The 25,270-nt window shown below is 38.2% G+C and overlaps 1 protein-coding gene across 1 annotated transcript in view; it reads right to left on the reverse strand.

Annotated features, from left to right (window-relative positions):
* Nucleotides 1-8,640: 8,640 nt before the first annotated feature.
* BMPR2 (bone morphogenetic protein receptor type 2) overlaps nt 8,641-25,270 on the reverse strand; it is a 104,740-nt gene continuing 88,110 nt past the window's right edge. Inside the window, exons 7-13 of the mRNA XM_086465976.1 lie at nt 21,601-21,715; nt 19,857-20,017; nt 17,956-18,103; nt 16,844-16,980; nt 13,020-13,192; nt 10,661-11,940; nt 8,641-8,888 (exon numbers count right to left, since the gene is read on the reverse strand). Coding sequence (XP_086322102.1) covers nt 8,641-8,888; nt 10,661-11,940; nt 13,020-13,192; nt 16,844-16,980; nt 17,956-18,103; nt 19,857-20,017; nt 21,601-21,715 — 2,262 coding nt within the window. The remainder of the gene's footprint in view (nt 8,889-10,660; nt 11,941-13,019; nt 13,193-16,843; nt 16,981-17,955; nt 18,104-19,856; nt 20,018-21,600; nt 21,716-25,270) is intronic.

Consider the following 25,270-nt stretch of genomic DNA (forward strand, 5'->3'; position numbering starts at 1 on the left):
TGGTGACACGGCATCAAGTTGAGTTTAATTGCACTTTGTGTAAGACTCTGCCTCAAAGCTGCGGTGACCATTGCCCAAGTGAGCTTGCAATGTAACAGTGGCATGACCCCTAGCTAGCACTGCTCAGTTTGTGTTCCAGAGAGAACTGAGGAGAGAACTCTGTTCTCTCCATGTACATAGGCAGAATGGCTGCCTCAGAGCTCAGCTAGAAATATGGGGCTTGCTTCTTGGTTAAAGGGAAGATTTAATAATTTCCTTCTGCTCAGGAAGGGAAAGCGACTTAGTGGGGTGATACTCAGTTCTTGGGACCATTGTACATTCATTTCCCTCTGTTCTCTGCATGGACAAGCATCCATGTGCTGAGGCCTCAGCACCCTGGTGCCTGCCTTAGCGACAATCAGGCCCTGGAGCACTAACGCCCTCACACTTACCAATGGTCATACAGGAGACAAGATGAGGAGAGATCAGACAAACAGCATCACCTATGTACCTACCATTTGCATGATGGTGACTCCAGTTAATGGCTTAGCTTGAAGCTCCCCACAAGCATGAGTGGAAGAAGGGAAACTAGAGGAAGAGCTCTTCATTGCAAAGTAAAAAATCCCAGACAACTCCTTCAAAATGAAGTTCTTGCACCAGGAGTCGAAGAACACCAGGAAGCAAAACAAAGGAGACTGCAGTGGAAAAAAAGACCCGTCTCTTCCCAGCAGCTCACCTTCAGGTGTGGCAGACAAACTCCTGGCTCAGGCCAGTCAGCGGAGAAAACTTGCAGGGTCCTCCAGCTGACTTAATCTCACTCTTCCAGCTCTGTGGATGGGAGAGCAGCTCTGGGCTGGGAAAGCTCCTGCTTGTAAGAACACCATGATGTTGTCTCCTTATGGGGAGGGGAAAGAGTGCAATAGTTTGTGTGGGAAGGATAGGGGGTTGCCATTTTAATTCTTGTCCCACCTGCAAAGATTGCTTGCTGTGTTCCTCCCACATGCCTGGTTGCCATCAGTCCTGTGCTCTACCCAAGCGCAGCCCAACCAAAAGTGAAGGAGAAAAGCATTTATTTTAATGCCTTTCTCCTATTTTATTTTCTGGTTTTGGTTGTTTGATTTTTTTGTGTGTGTGTGTATGTGTGTGTGGTTTTTTTCCCCTTTTGTTTTTGTGCATTTAAACACTCAGCAGGCAGGCAAGGTGTGACAAGAGGCCGTGTAAGGCCTACTTCTCTGAAATGCCTACAAAACTGTATTTACTTGCCAACACAAGCATCTTAACTGGCTGACCAGTGAGAATGGGCAAAAAAGCAAGCAGAGGCACCACATTAATGTAGCAACAGCAAGCCCTAATTATTTCACACCGTTATCTGACACCAGTGCAGTGTGCAATCTGTCACATGCCCAAGGTGTCTGAAAGTCCTATTCAGCCCCTGGTAATGAAGTAGTTCCTTATCCTTCAACCAACAAAACACAGCTGCAACAGGGGGCTTCCTCTCATTCCTAGGAGCATGTCTTATTACTCATGGCCAATAATAGCATAAAAAACCCACAGAAGACCATGCTTTTTCCATTAATATGATTTTAATAAATGGAATAATGCACCATTTTACAGCAAGCCTTTTCTTTTAGACCTAAAGAATAGCCTTTTAAATGTTCTTATCCAATGTCTCTGTATCAATACAATCTCTTTATTTAGGTTTATATATAACAAAGCAATTCTTACAAGTATTCATAGAAAACTCTGTAGTGGCTTTAACAATGTCAGCTTTCATAGTGGCATCCACAGATGATTAAAAAACAAAAATTAGCTTTTTATTTCATACTCACACTGTTCCATGAAACACAACTTATACAGCATAGCAAGGGTATTGGGCAGCTTATACAAAAGAAATAACTGAAAGCAATTATTTATAAATTCATACATGATATTTCCTCAGTCATTTGAGAGAAAAACCAAAAATACCCGTTAACAAAAGGGTTCTGATGAGACTCCATATTCTAGGGTTCCTCCCCTTCTTCCCCAGAAAAGCTCGCTCAGAAAGTAATGCTCTTTACAGTCTTTCAGAAGGAAAACGGCAGTTTCACATCTCCTTATTTCAGCTTCTACAGAAGACCAAACCCTAGAAATCAGTCTTTGCCATGTTCGCTTTCCTCTTATACTGCATTTGAAGGAGAAATAATCAACAGTGATTGTAAAACAGGATTCCAGCTTATATAAAAATGTGAATAGAGCACACTTTCCTCTAGAGACAAAAAGCAGACAAGAAACATTACATACAAACCTTTTTAAATACATTTCAACAGTGTGAAAGAGAGTCACAAATCAGGAAATTCAAAAGTGACAAATGAAAGTCAGCTGTAACTTAGACTTGGCTGTTTCTTTTTCCTGTGACTTTCTACAAATTACAGAAACAGTAACTATTTTCTTTCCTTTTGAATGAAGACGATCGAAGTGTCATACTTCATAATACAGTTCTGAAGCACAAAAAAGTGAATGAAGTGCTCTAGAAATAAACCTCGCACATTTTTTCTCTGTCTTAAAAAGAAGTGAATGCGCTACAAAAACTGACTTTGGGGAGACCTTGAAACTAGGAAGTTATAAAGGCTAATTATTTTTGCTTTAAAATAGTTATCAGGCAAGATGCTATGCCCCTGATGGATGTATGTTCCTGTAATGTATCTCCAGAAGCCTGCAAGAACTTTGCATAAATCCTTCCTTACTGTGACAGTTACTGCATCTGTTGAAGCATGACGTATGCATTGAAGTGAACCAACTGAATGCCTTGCAAATGTACACAACTGCTGGTCAATGGGCTTTTAAAAATATCTGATAATTACATTATAAATTAATGTAACTCCAAGTAGTTCCTGCTTGTTATGCACATATGTATGTTAAACTACGGTGAAATAAACAGAAATGGCCATAAAAAATAATTCATATTAGTAATGCACCACGGTGGCCATGAAAATCAGACCTGCCTGAAGCCCAGATCAACATTAAAGGGCTTTGGTGTAAATGAGGGTTTGTCTTGAAACTTTTCACTCCCACTGGTGCAGTTCCAGTTCTTGACAGTAACCACAGCTGCACTGGTACTGACCTAGCCTGAAGCCTGAACCCAGGCGTGTCAGCATCAGTAGCCAGGGTTTGCCCATGTGGTCCCACATTCCACCTTTTGCTCATAATCAACAGCAGACTCCTCTTTGACTTCAACAGCATTCGGCTCGAGCGCTAGCCGATTAGATGATGATTTCCTCACACTTGTGCCAAACATAACTCCCGTTTTGGTTCGCAGGAGTGCCTACATCTGTTATCTGCAGAAGTGGAAGTTCTGCTACCAGTTTTAGTCAGTACAGAAGAAACACCAAAATGCGAAATTGGATTTGTTACTATTTCACATTAAAACTGAACCTGCCTGGGGAAGAAGGGTGAGGGATGTATTTCTACAGCTAGTTTTTTATTATATGGCCATAGAGAAGCCAAAAATGTAATTTGATTTAATGGACTAAAATACTGTGTTTAAATGTCAACCCACATGTAACTATAGCTACTACATAAAAAGCCTTGTAAAAATTACCATGTTTTAAGTATTTTGTGTTATTTTTTGATCTTTAAGGCAGGTACCTTAAATTACTAAGCTTCAGATAAAGTTTGTCATGCGCATTCCCAGCTTTCTCCCTCTCCTAGAAATCCATTCCACCTAAACAATCAGTGACAGTCTGTCATGGGAGTTCTTGCACTACTGGACTATATAGCACAGGCTGATCCCAGTTTTACTGCCATGCATGAAAGACAACTTAAAAATGGCATATGCAAAAGAACATTATACTTGCTACTAGTGCTACTGTCTGATGCTGTAACTCACAGAATTTAATCCTGGAATTTATGCACAACATACATACGCATCTAAATACATACAGAGTTTACATAAAAAAATATGTATTTGGCTTCACTGCAGCATGTATAGCTTTTTCACTGAGGAAAGGCTTAAAGTTGAACAAAAAATAATAAGCATCTTTTTTAAAAGGAGATTAATATACTAACTTTTAAAATGGATAGTGGGAGACCAGACAGAAAAATTAAAATGATCCAAATTTATGCAAAATACTAAATTGTCCAGTCTATAATCCAATTTTCATAGCCTTATCAATCCTATTCCAATTTTCTTTGATAAGCTGCTCCAAATTTTCCAATCAGACATCAGGTCACGTATATGCTACTGTGCTCAGCAATTATTATTTTTACAACTTAAAACCCAGCCTGTTTCACGAATGGGAACTGCCATAATTTTTATACAAGTAAAAATAATAGCATAATTAATTTATCCTGTATTTAAATATGTAATTTTAAAATTCCCCCTAATTAGGCTAGAGTTTTCCATAATAACATTTCAATGGCAGAACGGCTATGATATTTTGAATATTTTTCATGAAAGAAAATTATGATCTGAACATATATTTAGTCATGTTATGTCAGTGGACTCTTTTTTTTTTAACATTTAAAAAAGGAATACCATTAGAAAAAATGCACTGACCACTGAAACTATGGCATATACAATGTATACATTTTTTTTAAGTAACAATTAATTATTATTAAATTTGGCCCAATAGTTTCTTCCATACAAATACAGAACTTCCTTATTCTTCTGAGGCAAGTAGGATTAAATATTTCTTTCAGGTGGGAACATATGTACTTTCTAAACATATTTAAAAGGTGGAGGTTTTTTGTTGTGTTTCCTGAAACCTGCCAGCATCCATCTTGCACTGTTTTTTGTCTCCAGTGCACTGGAAAAAATTAAACTGTGCTGCCTTTGAAAATTAGGTAATTTTCTACATGGAAACAAGACACAACTGGACAGCAGTAAGAAAGCAAAACACAAACAGCAATGTTCTTTGATTCTGAGAATTTTCTAGTAATGACAATATCAATTAGTTTTCTTTTAAATTAGGAATTCCTTTACCTTTAGCTGTGCAATTTAAGTGCATCTTGGGGTTTCAAGAAAGGCATTTTTAACACTAATTGTTTAGCACATGAAGCTATACAGCATTATAACCAAATTCAGGGGAATTGTTGCAGATAATCTGACTTGTAAATATCAACTTTAGAAGAAAATAAATCTGACTATGAGGCATGTCTGTTCAAATGGTTAGAATTCACATTCTAAAACCTATGTTACGTTGGTGAGTATCTCTACTACAGGAAACAGAAAAAGAGACAATGCATTAACCTAAGAAACTCTTCTGGCTTCTACTAGCACATAATTTTATAAAACCAGTAAGATTTTGGATTTTGGCTTATATATACAAACATCACAAATGTTTGCTCTAACATTTTACTTGAATTATACATTACAAATTACCATAGCAAATATTCTACTGTTGCCTATTTGACAGTGGCACAATTCATAGGTATTTACACTATCAGTCTATTTTCATTTTGCTATATTTATCTTGTCTGCAATATACATGAGAAACTGATAGAAAATTATCAACTTTTATCATGATCCTTCTTTCTTAAAAAAAACCACAAAGAAATAAACCACATTTGTCTCTCTTGATTACAGCACACTTATCAACTATCTATGTGTCTGATCTGTAGAATTCTCTCTCTTACATGTATTTCATTTGGTTGAGGATTCCCCATGGTATGAGATACAATTCAATATAATTTAATTTACAGAGAAAGTATTCTGTGGAGATTGGATTATGTGCTGTGAGCAAAAAAAGGGCATTACTAAATTAAGCATTAAAGCCAAACTGCTAATCTGATCTCATCTAGCTGTACAGAACTACAATAGTTTGGTACCTACTTAAGAGTTTGTTTTGACTGACCTTTAAAAATAAAGTTTTTCTTTATTTAATCTATAGGGTATTTTGTGATAAAGTATGCATTTCTATCACGTTACAACTTATATTTAACCATGGTAGATTACAAAGCCAATACTTCCTACTAATTACAATTCACCCCAAAGGCCTTCCAGCAAGTAACAGATAAAGGAAAAGAAATGATGTTTGTTTTAAGAATGTTTAAGGAAAACTACAGAAGAACATTTTCATCTGGTATTAAAATGATTTTGATTGCACTGAGCATAAAAAAGTTGGATTTCTTACAAAGGATTGGCCTGAAAAGAAAGGCTAAAAGACTGGTGCAAATTTCTCAGCAGAAAGAAGCAGGAGCCAGAGCAAATAATTTTTCTCTCCCCAGAGTGTTTCAAGTTAGGTTAAGTGTCCTAAATATGCTTTTCAGCCCACATTCTGAAATACTGATGTATGATACACACAAGGCAAAGCAAAAAGTCATTGGGAAAGGAGTGAAAAGTCTTCAATATGCATGATACAGCGACCGTCACAAAACAACACATCATACTCCAAATGGAGACTCAAAGGAGGCCAGAAGAAAAGAGAACCACAGCCAGCATTATGAACAGAATGCCAAAAATTCTGACTCAGGTCTTGAAACCCAGCTAAGCAACTGGCAGGTTTTCAACATCTGGGATGCGAGATTGCAGCAGATGGGAAGCCAGAGAGTGAATTAAAAGTAAAACCAGAGAAAGGCTGTATTTTTGAAGAGGGGAGATATAACTGTGTATTTATGCAGGCAGATAACAGAATTATGCCTCAGAGACGAACGGTACTACTTGAACCGATGCTTAAAGAACACAGGGAGCCCAAAATATGTCTCATGGCTCGTATTTCTACAACTACACAATCTAAGTCTGGATTTAGAGTTACCTCTTGGAGGTATCTAGTAGAATCTAAGAACTGTTAAGAAGCATTACAAGAGAAAACCACAGCAATCGAGAAAGGCATGTATTATGCTAGTTGTATCATCAGATATAGAAGAACAGGGTTGGCAAAGTTTACCTCAGGAGGAAAAAATAATATAACAGCAAGGAAACAAATGAGCTTGCAAGCACAGAGCATCTGTTTCAGTCAGCTGAAAGGAGACAGGCTGGAGGAGGCAATTGTTTGCTGTCAGTATCCTGCCACAGGAGTTTGGCAGGCTGACTGAATAGATTTTCTTTCTTTGAACATCACTTATTTTCAGGTAAAAGTGATAAAACTTTACTCAGTACCAAAGACTGACGTGTGTTATATCTTTTTTATCTAAGTAGTTTTTACTGAAGTGTTTTAAATCAAAAAGAATATTTCTTAGGCAGAAGGAGAGCCTGACCAATAAGGAAATTAATTTTCTTTCAGTAGACAGTAAAAAGAGCAATTCTAAAAAAAGGTGAGGTTTACTTGAGATGGTGAAAAAACGACTTCTCTCATAGATATTACATTCATATTCACTGACACCTAAAATCAACGTGCGTACAAACTGAAAGAAGGGTGTAAGCAGATGGAAAAAAACCCCAACCCTCCTCCACAAACACTTGCAACCATGAATTTTAAAAGCATGCAATAGATTTTAAGATGAATGTGGGGCTCTAAAAACTCTGAAGGGAGGATGAGTTTCAACTCAACTCAGCAGCAACAGTCAATTAGGATGCACCTACCTGCATAAGTAAACAGGCTGATTTTACTCCAGATTGTCTGTAAGGAGGTAAATCAGGAAAGATTTGTGACTCATCACAACACTGATTTGTGCCAAATAAGATTAATGATTTTTCTTCTGTGTAAACAAAATATATTCGCAACCCATCTTCACTAGAGCTTTTATGTGTGATAAGTTATTAAGATTTCTGAATAAAATGTATTTTTCAATGTATACCATTAGTGATCTAAATAAGGTTTTACATAAATACAAGGGGTGAAACTGCACACAAAAAATGGAAAAAACGTCTGACAGTTTCCTTAGATTTGTTCAACGTTTTGTTATCCAGAGCTTCACAGGCTGGCATCTACTACTATAAAGGAAACACGTTTTGATTTGGAAGGATCAAAGGAAAGGTACTGAGCTCAATTGCTTGGGGTTTTTTTGTTCCTTTTTAAAAGCCCTTTCAAGTTGGGGAAAATTCATGCATTGTCGCCTCAGAGCACAATGTGATATAGGCAGCTCTGCAAGCTGGCTACAGTGTGCAAAGTTCACTGTCATGACTGGCTGACTGCTCAACTGTCAGGGAAAAATTAACAAATACAAAAAGGGGAACATGTGGCAGTTCTAGAAACACACTTTTCAATAAAGCATACTGTGAACTATAGACTATTGCACATTTCAACATGACACAAGAAAAATAGGGGGTTCAAAAGAGAATACACTTTGTAACATAGAAATATACAGACTAGCTTGTGCACAGAAATCAAAACATGGTTACAAGACACCACTGCAGTCAAACCTGTCTTATAATCTGCTTATGATCTTAGTGACCTTAAGAAACTGGTCCAAACTGATTATCAGCAATACTTTTTTTTGTTACTTTTTTTTAAAAAAATATTTTGAGACCACATTTTTGATACACATATATATATTCCGTGGTCAAAACAGACAGACTTAACTTTAGCGATACTAAATAAAAGTGCAAAAACGTTCAAAAAATAAAACAAAATAAAAAAATATGGAAGCATAAGCTAAAAATTTTCTGCATAGCTGAAATCTATTTAAAGCGAGTCCTTGGTAGGGGTTGCTGACAGGAGGAGAAAGCAGTTTTTTTAAAATGTCTTCTGCATGTTTGTTTCAAATAACACAAAAAAAAGGTCATTTGTTGGCTTTTAAAGTGTTTCACAGGCAGTTCACTCCTGCGTCCTTAGATACCATTGTGGTGGCAGTGCCTCCTTCCGCAAGGTAAACGGCAGTGCTGGATTTGGAGTGGACTGCCCGGTCACTGCCATTATTGTTGACCTCGCAGTGCAGCGGCTCGGTGGAGATGACCCACGTTGAAGGACGCCACCGCTTAAGTGAGTACGGAGTTTTCACACGTTTCTTGATCTTTTCTCCTGAGCCCGATTTGCCATCCTGTGAGGAGTCACCTACTGAAGACAAAAAAAAAAAAAAAAAAAACCAAAACCCAAACAAAAAACAAAAACAGAGTAGAAAATAGTATTACAAGGAAGATAAGATTAGACTGGAAAGTCCAAGGTTGTTACTCATGCAAAACAGAACAAAAGAACAAAATCTAATCTTATCACACAAAAGCAACTGTGTGGCAGAGGCATGACTGATATATCAACTACAGCAGCTGCCACTAAAACAAAGGGTCAGATTCTGTTCTCTGTCAGAAATTACTTCAGTGAAGTAATACGTGTTACCTTGAATGCACATTGGCATCAAACAGCAGAATCAGCATTTGACCTTTGAGGGACTTTTGCAATCATAGTATCTTATATTACCTGTAATGGGAGGTACAAAAAACGTCGCTACTACAGGATGGCAAAGGCTAAACTTTCACTAGTGTAATTAAATCATAGGTCCCCTAATCCTACTTCACCTGGCAAACCGTTTCACCTGAAGACAAAATGGTCCATTCTCTGTTAAGATCCTAAATCAGGATTTGGGATGTTGGGTCGCACAACCAACTTCAATCACGATAAAATTTCAGCAGTAGAAATCGGATTGTTAAAAAAAAATAAAATATCACTTTATATAAACTTCAAACCCTTTAACTTAACCTTCAATTAAAGAAAGTTACTGCAATAATATTTCTTCTTTACCTCAATAAGTTTTCAACTCAAGTCAACATGTTAAGACAAAAATTAAGGTTTCCAACTTAAAAGGAATGCTTAAACATTCCACTGCTGAATATTCATCTACGTTTCTTGAAAGATCTGTTCTGGTTTGTTTCTAAACCTTTTCTTTCCCAACATGTCTGGCACCCTAGATTATGTCACTAGTATCACAGCACCTGTCTAAACATAGTCAGAGGTTTGTAAGCACTTTTCAAAGGCTACAGTGCATTCTGGAAATACATTGTCTTAAAAATGCACACTAGGAGGCTTTTCCAACAGCTCCAACAGGCTCAAAGTCAAACTCCGAGGATGTACCTAATTTAACTATCTATTTAACTATCTACATGATTACATTCATATTGTAAAAAGGAGACCCTCATTGTAACCTCTTAGATCTTTGGCCATAAAACTCTTAAGGCAGTTATTCTGAAGGAGTCTATTAAAATAGATTAATTCTCTAACTACTTCGACTAATTTTTAATATATGCATGGTAAATTGACAAAGGATTGCTATAAATACGGGAGTTCAGATAGCAAAGTACAGAATGCCTTACCCTCCATCTAGGCTGGACTAATACAGTAAAATCAGTTGCTTTAAAAGCAATGAAGCCTATAAGTAGTTATTATAATAAATTATTTTAATCAATGCATCTTAGAGCCAGCTACTCTTAAAAGAATGAGGAAAAGTAAAGAAAAGAAGGTATAAAGTGTCCCTGAAGGAAGAAATAGGAAGCTTTTTCAACATGCTGTGCAGCTGCCAAGGTAGGTGACTCGCAAGGAATAACTAAAGTTAGAAATTACTCCCTTCCTAGAGTCAGAGTAGACAGGTTAGAAATGGACAGATTTATTCCATGTATGTTGAAGGAAGATAGTGACCTAACATGTGCTGGAGTTGATGGACATAGGACTTTATTGAGAAGACTGAAATTGTGATGATAGAAATTAAATTTATATGGGATTTAGTAAGTATGCTTTGCGGAAGGACAGGAGAGACAGAAATATTTTCTATTCAAGCAGATACATATAGTTAAGTAAAAAAGCATCAGGGAAACTGTTCAAGTCCTGCAGGCACTTACACTGCATACTACTGCTATCCAAACTATTTGTGGCTGATAGATCCAGCGAATTAGGCCTCTGTGCTCTTCTAGTCTGGGTCTGCCCAGGATTTCTCACTACATTCTGGATACTGACTGTAGCTGTGTCTTGCACTGGACATGGATTACTGTTGTTGTTATTGGCATTTGTTCGGCCATTATCCAGTGGTCGCTCTCTCCTGTCTACTAGGCGGTCCAGAACACCTTCATCATGGCCAACCTGCTGCTCCCGCCTCAACAAGGGTTCATGCTCATCAGGGCTTGAATTAATATTCAGCCGACTATCCTCTCCACTGAACTGGTTCTGAAGCATTTCCTGGGCCCTCTGTGCTACCGAACTGGTTGTCTGGCCAGATGGCACTGTGCCATTGGCATATTGGGTTGTGCCAGCATGAGAGTTTATGCTGTGGCTTCTCCCAGCCACTCCGTTCATGGTAACTGTCACGACATGAGGTTCTGCAGCATTGATAGTGTTCATCTTGGCAACACCTGTTTCCACTTGCTTCAAGTTTGATTTGTGCTTGCCACCAAATTTTAAACGTGGCTCCTTTGTTGAATTTTTGGTGTTTAGGGGGAGGCTAGTAGGCCTCTTCGGAAGGTTCTGTTGCTTGGGTAGAGGATAGACCTGAGTAGATGGGACATCTGGAATCAAACATGCTTGACCATTGCCAGCTTGTGTGAAGTCCTGTTGTCCTGTCACCTCTACCGCAAGTTTTATCAGCGGATAAAGCAAGCTGGAACTAGTGCTGCTGAGTGGATCTGGCCCACTAAACTGCTTAAGTGAATGTTCCATCAGATTCTCATCAGAGCTTTCTTTCAGGTTCTTATCCACTTCTTTTGGATCCAATTTATTTGTCTCCAAGTCCTCTTCTGTTAGCTGCAGACAAACAGGGGTAGGCCCACCTGGCTGCATGACATTTGTAGTATGCAAGTTTGTTTCATCCGAATAAGGCATTTCGGATATGGTAGTCATGCCAGTGCTAGGAGTGAGGCCAGTTGTGTTGGTGGTGGTAGTATTGGTGGACAAACTGGTGACACTTGTCTCAGGACTAGGGATGCGAGCTTGCGCTTGTTGTCGCTCATAGTTAATGGAGTTTCTATTCTTTTCCCCTGAAGTCAGTGGTGTAGTGGACATTGAATGTTCAGAAGAAATGTTCTTCACTATGCTGTCAGTGTGGTGGATTGAATCTTCAATGTAGGAAGAGGAAGAGTAATCTGGGTATGGCCTTATCTTTGATACACGCCTATGATGTGACAGATTCCTTCAAGAAAAAATAAGTGATATTAAGATTACATATGTAATAATCACCTCACATTATAAAGCCTCTCATTTAAGAGAGCTGAATGTCTTTCTGTTTCTTTTCATGCATAAACTATGGACAGATACAGTACAAACTCAGATTTTTCAGTGACTTCCTTTAAAAATCCTGGGTAGCAGAAAACAGGTTTTACTAGGACAGCTATTTTGTTGTGGATGTTATTTATACAACTAAGTCTGACAACAGCAATTTTGTTCTATTTGTCCAATATGCTGTTTGTCCAGTTCACTGCTAAGGTACTGCTCTAATTGCAGAGAGGTGATGCTGAAGAACTCAGCACTCAAGATGGAGAAAGCAATGCTGGGAAAAAGTCACAAAGTGCTAAACCATGAAAAATCTATTATTTTAACAATTTTCTACGATTTGAACATGACTTTTTTCATGACAATAAAATCTGCCATATACAGCAACATTACTCTTCTCTCAAATCCAGATCTCTAGTGTATACTATTAAGCACTAATGTCAGTTCTGCAAATTCTCACTCCCTCTGGATCGTATATAAGCAGAGAACGTGCAGCACTTCTCTCCCTGGGGTCAGAATAATAATGACTTCAACGATGGCCCTGTGGTTCTTCAACAAAAAAGATATAGGTTTGAGACTCGGTAATTTCCTGAACTCATATAGCCTGCAAATTCACAGTTTTTAGCAGAAGACTTTAAACAGAAGTTTCATGAATCATTTAGTAAGAGTCCTTAAAGACAATTCATAATCACTTCCTATCTTTGCAAGCCTGTTTGGACAGTTTGCCTACACTCAGTTTAAAAGGCCCCTCTGTGAGAAGTACAGTTGTTCTCATAAATGGTGCCTGAATTCTGGGGACACACAGGAGATCTTAAGAACACAAGCAATCGGGATCATGTCATATAATACCCATATGCAGACTACTTCACATAACACAGTCCCACTTCACGGGTGTAGAAATGTTAAGCTAGTGGTGTGCTCTAGCTTCCTTCTTGGAGTCAGCTTAGCATTACATTGGGCATTTGCTGCTTACTAAACCCAAATGTTTTTAATTCTTACCGCTCATTTTGCATGGCAGTTGACATAGGGTTGACTGTTGGACTAACTGATTTATTTCTCTCCCAAATCATCATGAGTTCTGCCATCCTCTCCTCAGCACACTGCGCCGTTAGTCGAGCTTCAGCATCTTGATCCCAACAGTCTTCAATTGTTTCTTTAAGTGACCTCACAGCCTGCCAGGAGACAAACAAAACCCCTTAATCTTAAATTATTTTCCCTTTATATTGTGCTTCTAATTTACAGTTTTATGACAGCATTCTGTATGCATGAAAATAGTCACAAGCTGGTGAGAAAGAGAAATGGAGATACACAATTTCATTCAAAGCTGGTTTTGCCCTAATAACAGCAATATGCAAAACTATTATCATACCTCACAGGCGTACCAACTGGGAAGACAATTACTTAGGAAAAGCTACATTCACCAATGTCCATACAAACTTCAGCCAGCCCTCTGTGATGTATGAATGCTCAGCTCACTCTCCCTGCCTTATGAAAGCTGTGTACTAAGGATTGATGATAGCCTGGGAATGCTGTCACTGTTAGCCTCACAATTCAGCTAATGGTCCCTGCCTTGCTTCCCTGCACTGTATGCAAGTAACGTAGCCTTGCTCATTTCATCGTGCTTTTCTTCCTCTCTTCACTATTGTAACTTTCAAATGTCTCATAAATATCAGTGAATTTGTCTACGCTATGGGAGGAGATTATTGCTGCCCTTGTTTTACAGGTGGAGAAACAGAAACAGACACACTTTCCTGGGATCACACTGTGAGGCGAATGATGCAGCCAGGATTAGAGCTCAAGACCTCCAAAACATGCTGCCGTATGGTCAGAGAGACCTGGAGAGGAGACAACTGAAATTATGAGCACTGAACACTTCTGCTTCCGCTGCATCTGGAGTACAAAAAGCCAGCAGACTTTTACTGGCCGCTGCTGCCAATCTATGGCTCATGGACAGGAGATGGTTTGCCAGAACATCTCACACCTACAGCCCAGCTTTAACCTCTCCAGCACCAATGACTGTGCATAGTCTCAGCCGGGCACTAAGCCCTGCACTGGGTTCTGCTGACTGCCTCTGTGCCAGAACTGCCTTGTTCACTTCTGGCAGTGAAAGCCAGGACTAGCTTTGCATGCTAGCCAAGAGCTCCTCACCCACAGAGTGGGCTCCTGGCATCGCTTGCATCTGGCAAGTCACTGCTGCTTAGTGATGCAGCTACGGCTGCATGGGTGGGGATGAGCTCCCACACAAGCAAACCTTTTATCTCCCTTCCTGCAGTAGATTCAAGAGGGCCTAAGCAATTACGTCCCTCTTAGCTGAGGGACATGAGTCTAAGAGCACGCACAGGGACAATGACAGGATAGTGTACTGAATCCATTTTCTCTCCCCGAATAAAAAGCATTCATTCTGCTTTTAGGACTTGATTTTGTCACAATTTAGACGTATCTACGTCAGCAGACACCCTAATCTCCTGTCTTGCCCCTTTGTAAGACTCTTCTCTACAGGTTTCACCAGCAATAAATTTAACTAGTGTTTAATTTAATATTATCTCTCCTAGCAGATCCCTCCCTTTTGATGTTTTAAGGATCATGAAAGGAACACAGAAATGACTATCGATAGTTAACAAAATTGAAGTTCTAGAGCTTCACATTTACCACAGTAATATGTTTTCCATTAATTTCAGGTTCAAAGAGATCTATAAAAACCCACACAATTTAGAAGTTCTAGCACTCATAAAAAAAAACAGCAGGGGCAGGAAATCTGCATTATTCTATTATTCTATTAATATCCTTTAGTCCTGACCTTTGAAGTCAAGCTTAGGCCCTGCTTTGGCAAATGAGACACTAATGCTGCCAACATCTCATTTCAGTTTACAGCCCTTGAATAATTTTATGCACATCATCTGCTCAGATTGTTGATTTACACTGTGAAAAACAATACTGCTAATCAAGGTCTGTATCATAACGCACGTGTTCAAGAAGCAGACTGAGACTGCATAGGTAATCATAAATTCAGCATTCTACATCTTTTGAGTGCCTTAATTATCTGACCTAAAAAATAAAACATTGCTTTCTATTTGTGTTTCTCAAATGAAAAGGGCAAATACATTTCCCTAATAGATGAATTTGTATGAAAGTGTTGCAACCCAACATGTCAGCATAGCTATAAGTAACGGTCAAAAGTCTTTTATCCTGTGCATTAGATACAGGAGGTTAGGACCTGGATCCAGGGTGAGGTTATCTAGAGCTTAGGTCTCTCCCCTACAGCACTCATTCAGATGTTATCCTAGACTGGCATAGACTGGAGTAGGCTGTTTGACACCCATGGGAGAACTACAGATTGTTTATTCTTCTTTTCTCTTAAAGCAATGGTGTAGAACCATCCTCAGAGCTGGAAGACTTACCATCATTATTATTATTATTTTAAATTTTTGCTAAAAAAGTAGTTACAACACAAAAAACGTGTTAGGCAGTTTAAATATGGGGATCATCACTAGCTCAGTGTCTAATAATGTCTGCAAAACAAAACAAACGTTCTTGAACTGTTCTAGTTATAACTCTCTTCAAAAACAGCTGTCAAGCTTGGTTCTTTCAACACTGCATTTGCCAACATGGCTATAGTTAAAGCAGTTGCTGCTTGATTTCCTATATAGTTTGGGTATGGACTTTTTTTCCTTCCTTGCTGCCCCCGCCCCTAACAGGTTGGCCAAAACTGTGTAATAAAAGAACCTCCCTATGAAGCTCTCAACTCAGTTACAACACGTTTTACAACAGTGTTAATACTGGAGGCTATGCTCCTCTCTGAAAATGGTTTCATACATATTTACAAGTACCAGCATAGATGAGGCCTTAGGCTCCCCATTATCTGCACAGTAGCTACATACTTAGCAACTAGTAAAGTCTCTGAAGATTGAAGGGCATAATTTCAGCATGGGAATAACTAGAAGTATCTTTTTAAATAAGAGTCAAGCATGTCATTTTCATACTTGCAATCAAGCTATTTTAGCTTAAACAAGTTACCATGCATCACGTGGAACCCAGTAACTGTTTGCATTTCACTTTGCTTGTAATAAAAGACAAACAACCCCCCCTAAGCTAAGGGGATTTGCATTACCTCACCTTTGCTGCCGATGAAAGCAAGCACACAGACTCTTACCAGAGTTCAGCTGACTTGCCATAACTTGCTGGCCTGCAGCAGCAAGGCTCTAAGCCATAGCTATACTAATTCAAAACAACAACCAACATTATTATGTTTATGGTCTTGAAAATAAAAATTGCAGATCAAATGAAGCCATATAAAATTTCTAATGTAGTTATAATGAAATGATTGCTAGAAGCTGTAGCCTCTGCAAATTCTGAGGACCATACAATTTCAGAAAAAGTTTATTACAATGTTTATAGATTTTAGTTTTGGAAGAGTATGTTTACATTTTTGCCAACTATCTTAGGGCATTTTTAGTTTATAAGATTTCAAAAGGCAGAAAATGCTTTTATGTTTCTCATCTAGCATACAGAGAACATATGGGCACTTCATGGATAATACTAAAGAAACTGTCTAATAATTAATATAAAAAGTTATCTTCTGTGTATCACACTTCAGCATCTGATAATAATCATAGTATTTTTCCATAAAAGAACTCTAGCTTTCATGTCAATGGGTTTTTATAAACTGAATTCAATATTTAATAATTCCAGACAGAAGCAGCTCCCAATCCTTAAATACTAACAAAAATTATAAAAAAGGGACATACTCAAAAATTGCTTTTAAGAAACGAGTATACCCCTATAGCTGGTTAAATGACTGTTTCTTTGAAAATATTCTATCTCACCAGGCTGTTCTCCTTCCACGCTTCTGGGAATTTTGGTCGTTGCTTCTCTCTAGACACCAAAACTTGCATATCTTCAAAAGTGGGATGGTTTCCGACTTCTGTCTGGAAAGCCATCTGGTACTCTGGCACAGACTCCCCTGTTAGCAAAAGAAAGAGAAAAAAAAAAAAAAAATCACAGATTAAAAGGCAGAACAAGGGCTTTCAGGTGATGAAAGGTAGTTATCAAAGTTGCTGTCTATTGAGACGTTCTCCACTTTCCCCCAAAATCTAACTTCATAAAAAAAGCTGAATTAACTTCCTATGAGTTAAGTGTTGTTCAGCAACCTCTCAAAGAACGGCATCTTCAAACTTCACTGGTTGAGTGGCACATTCAGAATCTCTTAGAGCCTGAGGATGACATCTAATTTCTGTGAAATGTCACTAACTGAATATATTCAGGTACTTCATTTGGGAGGAAGTCCAGCAAGATTACAAGTCTCTGCACATAAAGTGCAGCTGTTTGACTACAGAGAGAATGCTGCACATCAGATTAACTCTACATGCTATATTTTGGGAAGAAGATGGTGGCTGTGATACCATCTCATCTGTTAAATTTTAAAAGTGTACTTCCTCTTCGTTTATGTTACAGGTATGGCAGTAGGGAGGATTACCTTGAATTTTCAATGGCACTAGCATAAATAAAAGTATGACTGATGAAAGGCTACGTTAAGTCACAGCACTTTCCCATCCATTCTTTCATGAGGAAAGTCTGAAAGACACTCCAGGCACTTTTATCAGTTCTGAGACCTGAAAGTACTGCCTTTGCCATCAGCCCAACTCTCAATGTTTGTAAACTTGGGACAATAATAATAATAACGCTCAAATTGCACTTACATGAGGACTGCAAACTGCTTAAACATGTAATTTAAAGTCTTTCAGCATGAACCAAGCTTCACACTCGAATACACTGTATTGACAACAATAATCTCGAACGCTAGATGGCACCGACTTAATGGCAAAAACAACTGAGAAAATTACTTCCCTTCTTCACTTTAAAAAGCTATTGCTACGGAGTAGCTTTGGTTGCTGGTACCACTTTCTACTATTATGTTCTTTCCAGTTCTTTTACTTACCTGGGAAGAGGTCTGTACATCTCATAAATATCTCCCAGTAGATAAGGCCTAGTGCATACATATCTACTTGTTTCAAAGCAGATTCACAGTCCCTCAAGTTCACTGCTCCTTCAAGCACTTCTGGGGCCATATAGCGGATCGTACCAACCTGGAAAAACAGAAAATCAAAACTTCAAATCAGGAAGCAATTTCCAAATTCAATTTATGATGGAGATTCATTTTTTAATACCCTACTTTGTTTGGTATTTTCTACAGTTAAGCAAAATGCAGTTCTCTTCTAATCAATGTCCTCAGCTTCTAGAGTCTTATCAGGAGCCTAGTCATAAGAGAACCTTTCCCCTTCATTGTCACTTTTTTGTATGTACCAAACCAAAATAACTTTATCCCTCACTCAATGTTCTCTTAGGCAATATATATAGCAGAAATGTTTCTTCTTCCTGAAATTACTGTTGGTATGTAACAGAATGGAAGAAGATGCTGCTGAACAAGGAACTTGTTCTCTTTATTCCTGGACTGTCAGCAAGGCTCTTCCCTACCTATTCCATGGTCAAAGGTTATTAACAGCCTTGGAAGATATCTATTCATTTCCACTAGGAAATAAGATTAGAGCAATCACTCATCAGTACTTGTAGGACAGTATTTTGTCACAGGACTATTCCATTTTAAACAGCAGTTTCCCTGTTTCTTTGTTCAGTAGGGGAGGATCTAAAAAGAGGACTCGTGCACTAGATATTATCAATGTAGCATTTCTTTTCCAAAAGAAGGTGATTAGCACTGCAAAACACATTCTTCGAATGAAATGTAAAGGTTTTCTTTTAAAATCACAAAGATGACAAGTATACCGCACCATTAGGGACTTTCATTCTTTGTTTAAAACAGTCGTACTGTATTTCAGTAGCCTATATTCAGGCGTCAGTGTATTCATGCTTATACAAAAACCACCACAAAAAAACTCAACCAAAAAACCAGTCTCTGAATCACAGCATTATAAAAAAGAAAGCTTAAGAAACCAGTTTTTTCTTTCTGCCCAGAATCCATTCTAACCCCCTCCTAGCAGATGCTTTGCCAATCTGTTCTTTAAATTCATAAAATGATGCAAATTCTATATAGCCTTCTTCAGCAGTCCATTCCAGACCTTGGCTGCCTCCTATAAATTAGAAAGTTTTCTTCATAACTAACCTAAATTTTCCCTCCTACAATGAAATCCTACTATCCCTTGTCCTATTCACACAAAATGCAGTTTATTCCTTTGCCTTTGTAGCAGTTGTTTGCATATTTGAAGAGCTGTCTCGGTCTTTACTTCCCTAAACAACCCTCATTCTTTCATCTTTTCCCACAAGGTACTCTTTCAAGCATTCGTTTTTATTTTGCCCCTGTTCTTTCTCAGTTGTCCATGTCTTTCTACATGCACTTACTTTCCCAGATGTATCCAATTAAAGACCAGAAAATTGCAGATGACACATACAGAAATGGTTGTAGGATGCAGAATGTGGTATGTCACCATTTCGGAAAAATTAACGCCAAAACTAAAGCATGTTTGGTATTCACTTAATATGTGCAGTACAGGACTGAAGGGACCTGTACCACATCATCGCAAACAACATGGCAATCAAACCTACCTTGCATCTTCTTGTATCTCACACAGAAACCTTCAGTCTTCAGGGCTGCCAACCTATCACCTTTCAAAACGCTCTGTTTGTTTTCAAGTGTTTTGAGAATAAAACCATTTTCTTCCTATCAAGGTTTCAGCCACTTCTCACTCATATCGCAGCAATTCCCCCTTACAGGAATTGTACCACTTTAACATTCACCTTGTAACAACAGAAACAACTATTTCTCAGTGTTACTTCCATACTAATTTGTCTTGCTTTATACACCAGTTTATCTTTGTTTGTACTTACCTCACTAATGGCTGCGTTATCTTCTTCACCTGGGCGTACCAGTCTGTTTCCAGTTAACTTCATGGAGAGTCCAAAATCACTAATTACACACGTTCCATCATTCTTTACCAGTACATTGCGGCTGTTCAAGTCACGATGGGATATTGCAGGTTTGTAATGGTCTATTTGGACATACGGAAGTGCTTGTTACTATTTGAGCAGTTCTACTGTTTGGCAAAATGAGAGAACCTCATTATGTCTGCTCAGCTATTATAAACAGAAAATCAACTTATCTTTTAGAAAGCTAACATTTTTGCTTCTTTATAATGAGCTCCATGGCACGCTATCTATAGAAAACTGCCTGGCATTCAGAGTTTCACTGTATCTATACAATATATTAGGCTACCGCTACATACAGTTTTAGTGTTTGCCAATAAGCTTCTTTTCCAAGGGATATTTCAGCCTGATTTTGGCAGGGGAGACCTGCTGCCACAGCCCTGACAGCCATTACAAATGTTCTCTCTCATATCCACACTCCTGTGTCAAATATGGCACCAACTATTTACGTTATGATTGGAATTGGCACCTATTCAGAAGATAAGTAGACAATGTTATTCGAGTCTGAATGTGTTCATCTTGCAAGGGATCTGATCTTTTCCAAAGAATAATCTCAGTTGTTCCTAGTTTACATGCAATTTATTTTGTTAGTAAAGCAGACAGCACTACAGAAACATCTTTTCTGCGGGATTTATTCTACTCCATGAGTTCCTTCCTAGCATTCATAGACCAGCCTATGGCTGCCTCTTCTTTATGATGGAAGGTTTACATATTTTCTGGCTGCTAATGGACACCCCTGTCTGCACATTCGGAAATGATGAAGTTAAGATGATTGCTGCAGTCTCAATGGCACATAGGAATACTGATTTCGGTATTTTCAGTCTTGCACTTTTAACAGCATCTTTATTTGTCATTCTTTGCTAGAGCTGATTCTTAACATTTGAGATACATAGTTGGAATTTTAATCCAAACAGTAGCACCTTAACATAGAATTAATGACACCATCCTTTTATTTACTGCTAGAAAGTCAACACTTCAGGGCCAGGCCATATTCTGCAGCCTGATATATCACAGACCTCAGAATATCTGCTTCTTAATCATGATACTTCAGCTGCTGAAATGCTGGCTGAAGCATCCAATCAGGGATCTAAAGATATAAATCAGTATCTTCTCACATCTGGTGCCCTAATAAAACCCTAAAAGTCCAGCAGTATCGTTTGTACATAGCGAAGACTAGGCCGATACCCTTAGACAAAAATCAAGAGATATGATAAATAAAACTACAGTGGAGTTATAAGGTTTAATTATTTCTCTTTCTGTGTACGGTTCACACACAAACTAAAAATTGCTTTGGTGATTTGCGTCTGAACTGCAAAAACAAACAGAACACCCCATCTGTTTGCTCTCTGCTAGACAGACGTCCAGTGCTTCAGGTCTTCAGTAATCTGTTGCCATGATACAGCAGCACTGCACAACTCTGCCTCCTCCTGCCTTATCTGAGGCTCTGCTGGCTCTTACTCCACGTTTTCATACAAGTATCACAGATGCAGCCCACAACATGGGATTGTTCAGAAGTTCTGAGTAATCTCTACTTGCATTCATCATTTCCTACTCACAGTACTGTCAGAGAGAAAAAGAAAGGCAGAAATCTACTACCTGATAGAAATAAGAGTATCTTGAAAATCTTGGGATCCCTTCCTGACCTTACCTCCTCGAGGTAGCTCCGTGTGCAGGTACGCCAAGCCCCTAGTTATAGAGTGTGCCAAACGACAAGAGCTCACCCAGTCACTCGTGTGGAGACTCAAATATTTGCACAAAGAACCCTAAAAATAAATAAAATACTGGATTAAAATAATTATACAGTTGAATAACTCAAAATTTTCAGGAGAGTCAGTTTGATGTGCAAGGTGTAATCCTGCAAATACTTCTGGTTTTGCCCAGATGTTCTAAAACACAAGATTGGACCAAAGTTTTGTTGATTCTAATGCTGCCATTTGGTTTATCTAAAGAAGTGGAATAGAAAATTTATCACAAAATAACAGGGATTGCCTTTAGGAATAATGATATTAATTCTAAAACAAAAGCAAAGCATGCATTTGATTTATTCTTCTGAAAAGGTTCTGTTGAATAACAGAAGAAAGGTAACTGCCTGGGTTACTAAACAGTGGTCTTTAAACCACCAGCACCTACAGAAGAATGCACAACATCTCTCACCGGCACCTCCCCTGCTGTAATCTATTTATGTATCAAAACAAAAAACCCCAAAGGCAATTCAGAATAGGAGCAAGTCCACACACACACTGAAGAAACAGGAAAAAAGAATGTCATGTTCCCCTTTTCTTGAAAGAGAAATTAAATGTGAAAAATGGTGGATATTTTAGTAATTTGTGGTGGAATCTCCAAGAAAACCAGAAGGAAGGTGTCAATTATGGTACTGAGAGGTTCTAGAAACCCAGACTGCTGTCTGAAACAAGAGCCAAATCCTGCAAACTGTGACACCTTTGAGCAGTTTTCATGCACGTAAGTCCCCAATGACAATGTACTCAGTTTAAATAAACAATCCCCATGCATGAAGAACAAGTCATCATGTTGTCTCTGCATGCACGTTACAACGTATTTATGACTACGAACTACCCTGGTTTTGCCTATTTAAATCTGTAATCTTAAAGATGCACCAATGTGTAACATCTTATTATAGTTGCAATCAAAACCCATTTGTTGCAAAATTAGTTATGTAACATTTGGTTCAAAAAAAATCTGGTATGTGCCATTTGAGTCCATTTGGAGTTGACATTCAGGTATGTTAACACACGCACAGTTCAGACAGAGGCACATAGATACCAGAATTTAAAGTGGCTGAAGTATAAGACTTTTTTTTAATCCAGTGCTAATACGAAAACCAAGTTCTTGTCACTTCTTAATAGAATAACAAAAGTCTTACAGCTTTTCAGACATAGCCTGTGTAGAACACTGAACCCATACACAGACAACTTCCTCGGTGAAAACACAGACCAATTGTCACTCACACAGGTTTCACAGGATCACAGAAGGGTAGGGGTTGGAAGGGACCTCTGGAGATCATCTAGTCCAACCCCCTGCTAAAGCAGGTTCACCTAAAGCATTTTTTTTTTCCACTGTTCAAAATACTGTTATTTGAACTTCAAATAGATTTTGGTAATTAAAAAAAAAAAAGCTGAGAATCCACCTAGAAATGAGTTAAAGAGTGTTTTGTTTTTTTTTTTTTCTTAGTGTTTAAAGCTTTTTAAGTAATGCAAACAGTCTTACTAGCCTCCAACTGCCAGCAACTTGGATGCAGTAATGAATTTTCTTGGCTTAGTGGACTGAATTTCCAGCCCATTCTAACGGAGGCCACAGGACTGTTGTCATGGTGTGACTGGGAAACAGTCCTGTATAAAGATCTCAAACCAACTTAAAGATCTTTCTGCTGCAGAGCTTGCTAGCCACGAGATATTTTTTAAGATAGTTGAGGGCTGTGGGGTTATGCTTTTAATGAAGTTCAATATAAATGACAACCAGGAAACGTTTTAGTCAAGATTTAGAGAAATAAATATTTGTAATTAAGATTTTTCTCATCAGAATCATGAGTTTCATGTTAAATTTGGGACATTTGATCTGATTATAACTTTTGATAAAATTAGTGGTTTTAACAATCATAAGATTCTCTACGTGTTTTACAATTTTTCTGTGTTCTAAAAAGACATTAATGTATGACTACTGGGAAACAATTCTGTGGCTATTACGTATTTCCTACTATGTCATCCCTTGCAACTTACTGCTTATTCACCTGCCACACCTCAGAGTACCATCAAAACAGCATGTTGATTGATAAATACACATCTTTCCTTTTATTACTTGCTCACCTACTTTCTTTGGTCTGAAGGCATGTTTGGATAATAATACAATTCGGGTCAAACCTATCTGTTGTTTTCACCGAGGCAACACCAGGAATAATCTTCTGTATGAAAGTGTTCTGGTTTGTGTGTTCCTGTTTCCAAGAGGGAAAGTATTTCGAAGGAGAATGATGTTTTGGATGGGGCGTATTTCACCCACACATCTTGTACGGGTTACTCCTTACTGAAATAAGATTTATGGCTCCAGTTTGAACAGTGCAATTCCCATCTAGTACGGCTGCCACAGCAGGCTTCCTTCTCTGCTGTTAGTTCCACATACAGCAGAACATCTGCTCACTGAATTAAGGATCACACTGTGCATTAATCACACCTGCTGTGCACTTTTTCCAATGACTTTCAAACTACAAGTAGATTGATTTTAGACTAATCTTGCTGTTCTTAATACCATATTGAGAATCTGATAATATGATGTCATATGCCTCATCCGTGCATTTAATCAGATCGTTAATGATCCTGTTTATATAAGCGACAAGACACAATTTTCAATCAAATTACATTTCAGCTGAAAATCCTTTCCTTCAAGAAAACAGCAAAACCAGATCACCTGTTAAGGCAGTCATGCTATGCCTTCCCAGGAGCAGAATACTCACTTGATTTCACTTAACTCAATTAGTTGAAAATAAGCCTACTCTGCCAGAGCAGGCCAGAGCTGAAGTACTTTACCACTGTCCATCTGGTATGGGCACAATTGAACTTTTTCTATGGTCATTTCTATTCTCTGACATCTCTTCTTAGATGCCCATCTCTTTCATGCTTACATGATCAAGCATGTTCTCACTTCAAAGTTTCAGTTAAGATACTCTATATATTTCTGCTGTGCTATGTTGCCTTAAATTTGCATATATATTTGGATACATATATGCATTTATCTTTCAACACAAGCATATATGTAGAGCCTAAAACAGGCTGTCATTACTTCTATTTATTACTCTTCTGTAATGTAAACATTCTTTTTGCTACTTGAACAAGCAGCTTTTGTCCTACTGTCCCCATAAAAAAATCAGGCTTCAGCCATCACCTTTACACATTGAAGGAAATACAGTATGAGTTCTCCTACTTGAGACCAAAAAAGCGCATTAAAAAAAAATTATTTAACTGAACAATTAAAGTTCTTTCCCCTATACAAGCAAAAAAATGCCAAGATAAAATGTGAAATGTAATTTTTTGCATTTTCATATACATAACCCCCATACATTTTATGATTTTTCATGAAAGCCATTCACATTTATGCTGTGTATTTTTAGAAAACTTTTGTTTCTCTGTGTGTGTACACAGTGTTAGGAACCCAAATCAATGAATCTGAGGGACGTAAGCATTCAGTTAGCTAAGGAGATTTGAAGATATGGTTCTGGAAAGTAAGGCTGCCTTCTCAAGACTTGTCCTACATTATCAATATGTGGTACAGCAAAATAAACATGCTATGCCACAGAAAGCTTTAAAGAAGAA

Source organism: Leptosomus discolor, chromosome 5 (genome assembly GCF_034619465.1).
Source record: "Leptosomus discolor isolate bLepDis1 chromosome 5, bLepDis1.hap2, whole genome shotgun sequence".
NCBI classification, from domain to species: domain Eukaryota; kingdom Metazoa; phylum Chordata; class Aves; order Leptosomiformes; family Leptosomidae; genus Leptosomus; species Leptosomus discolor.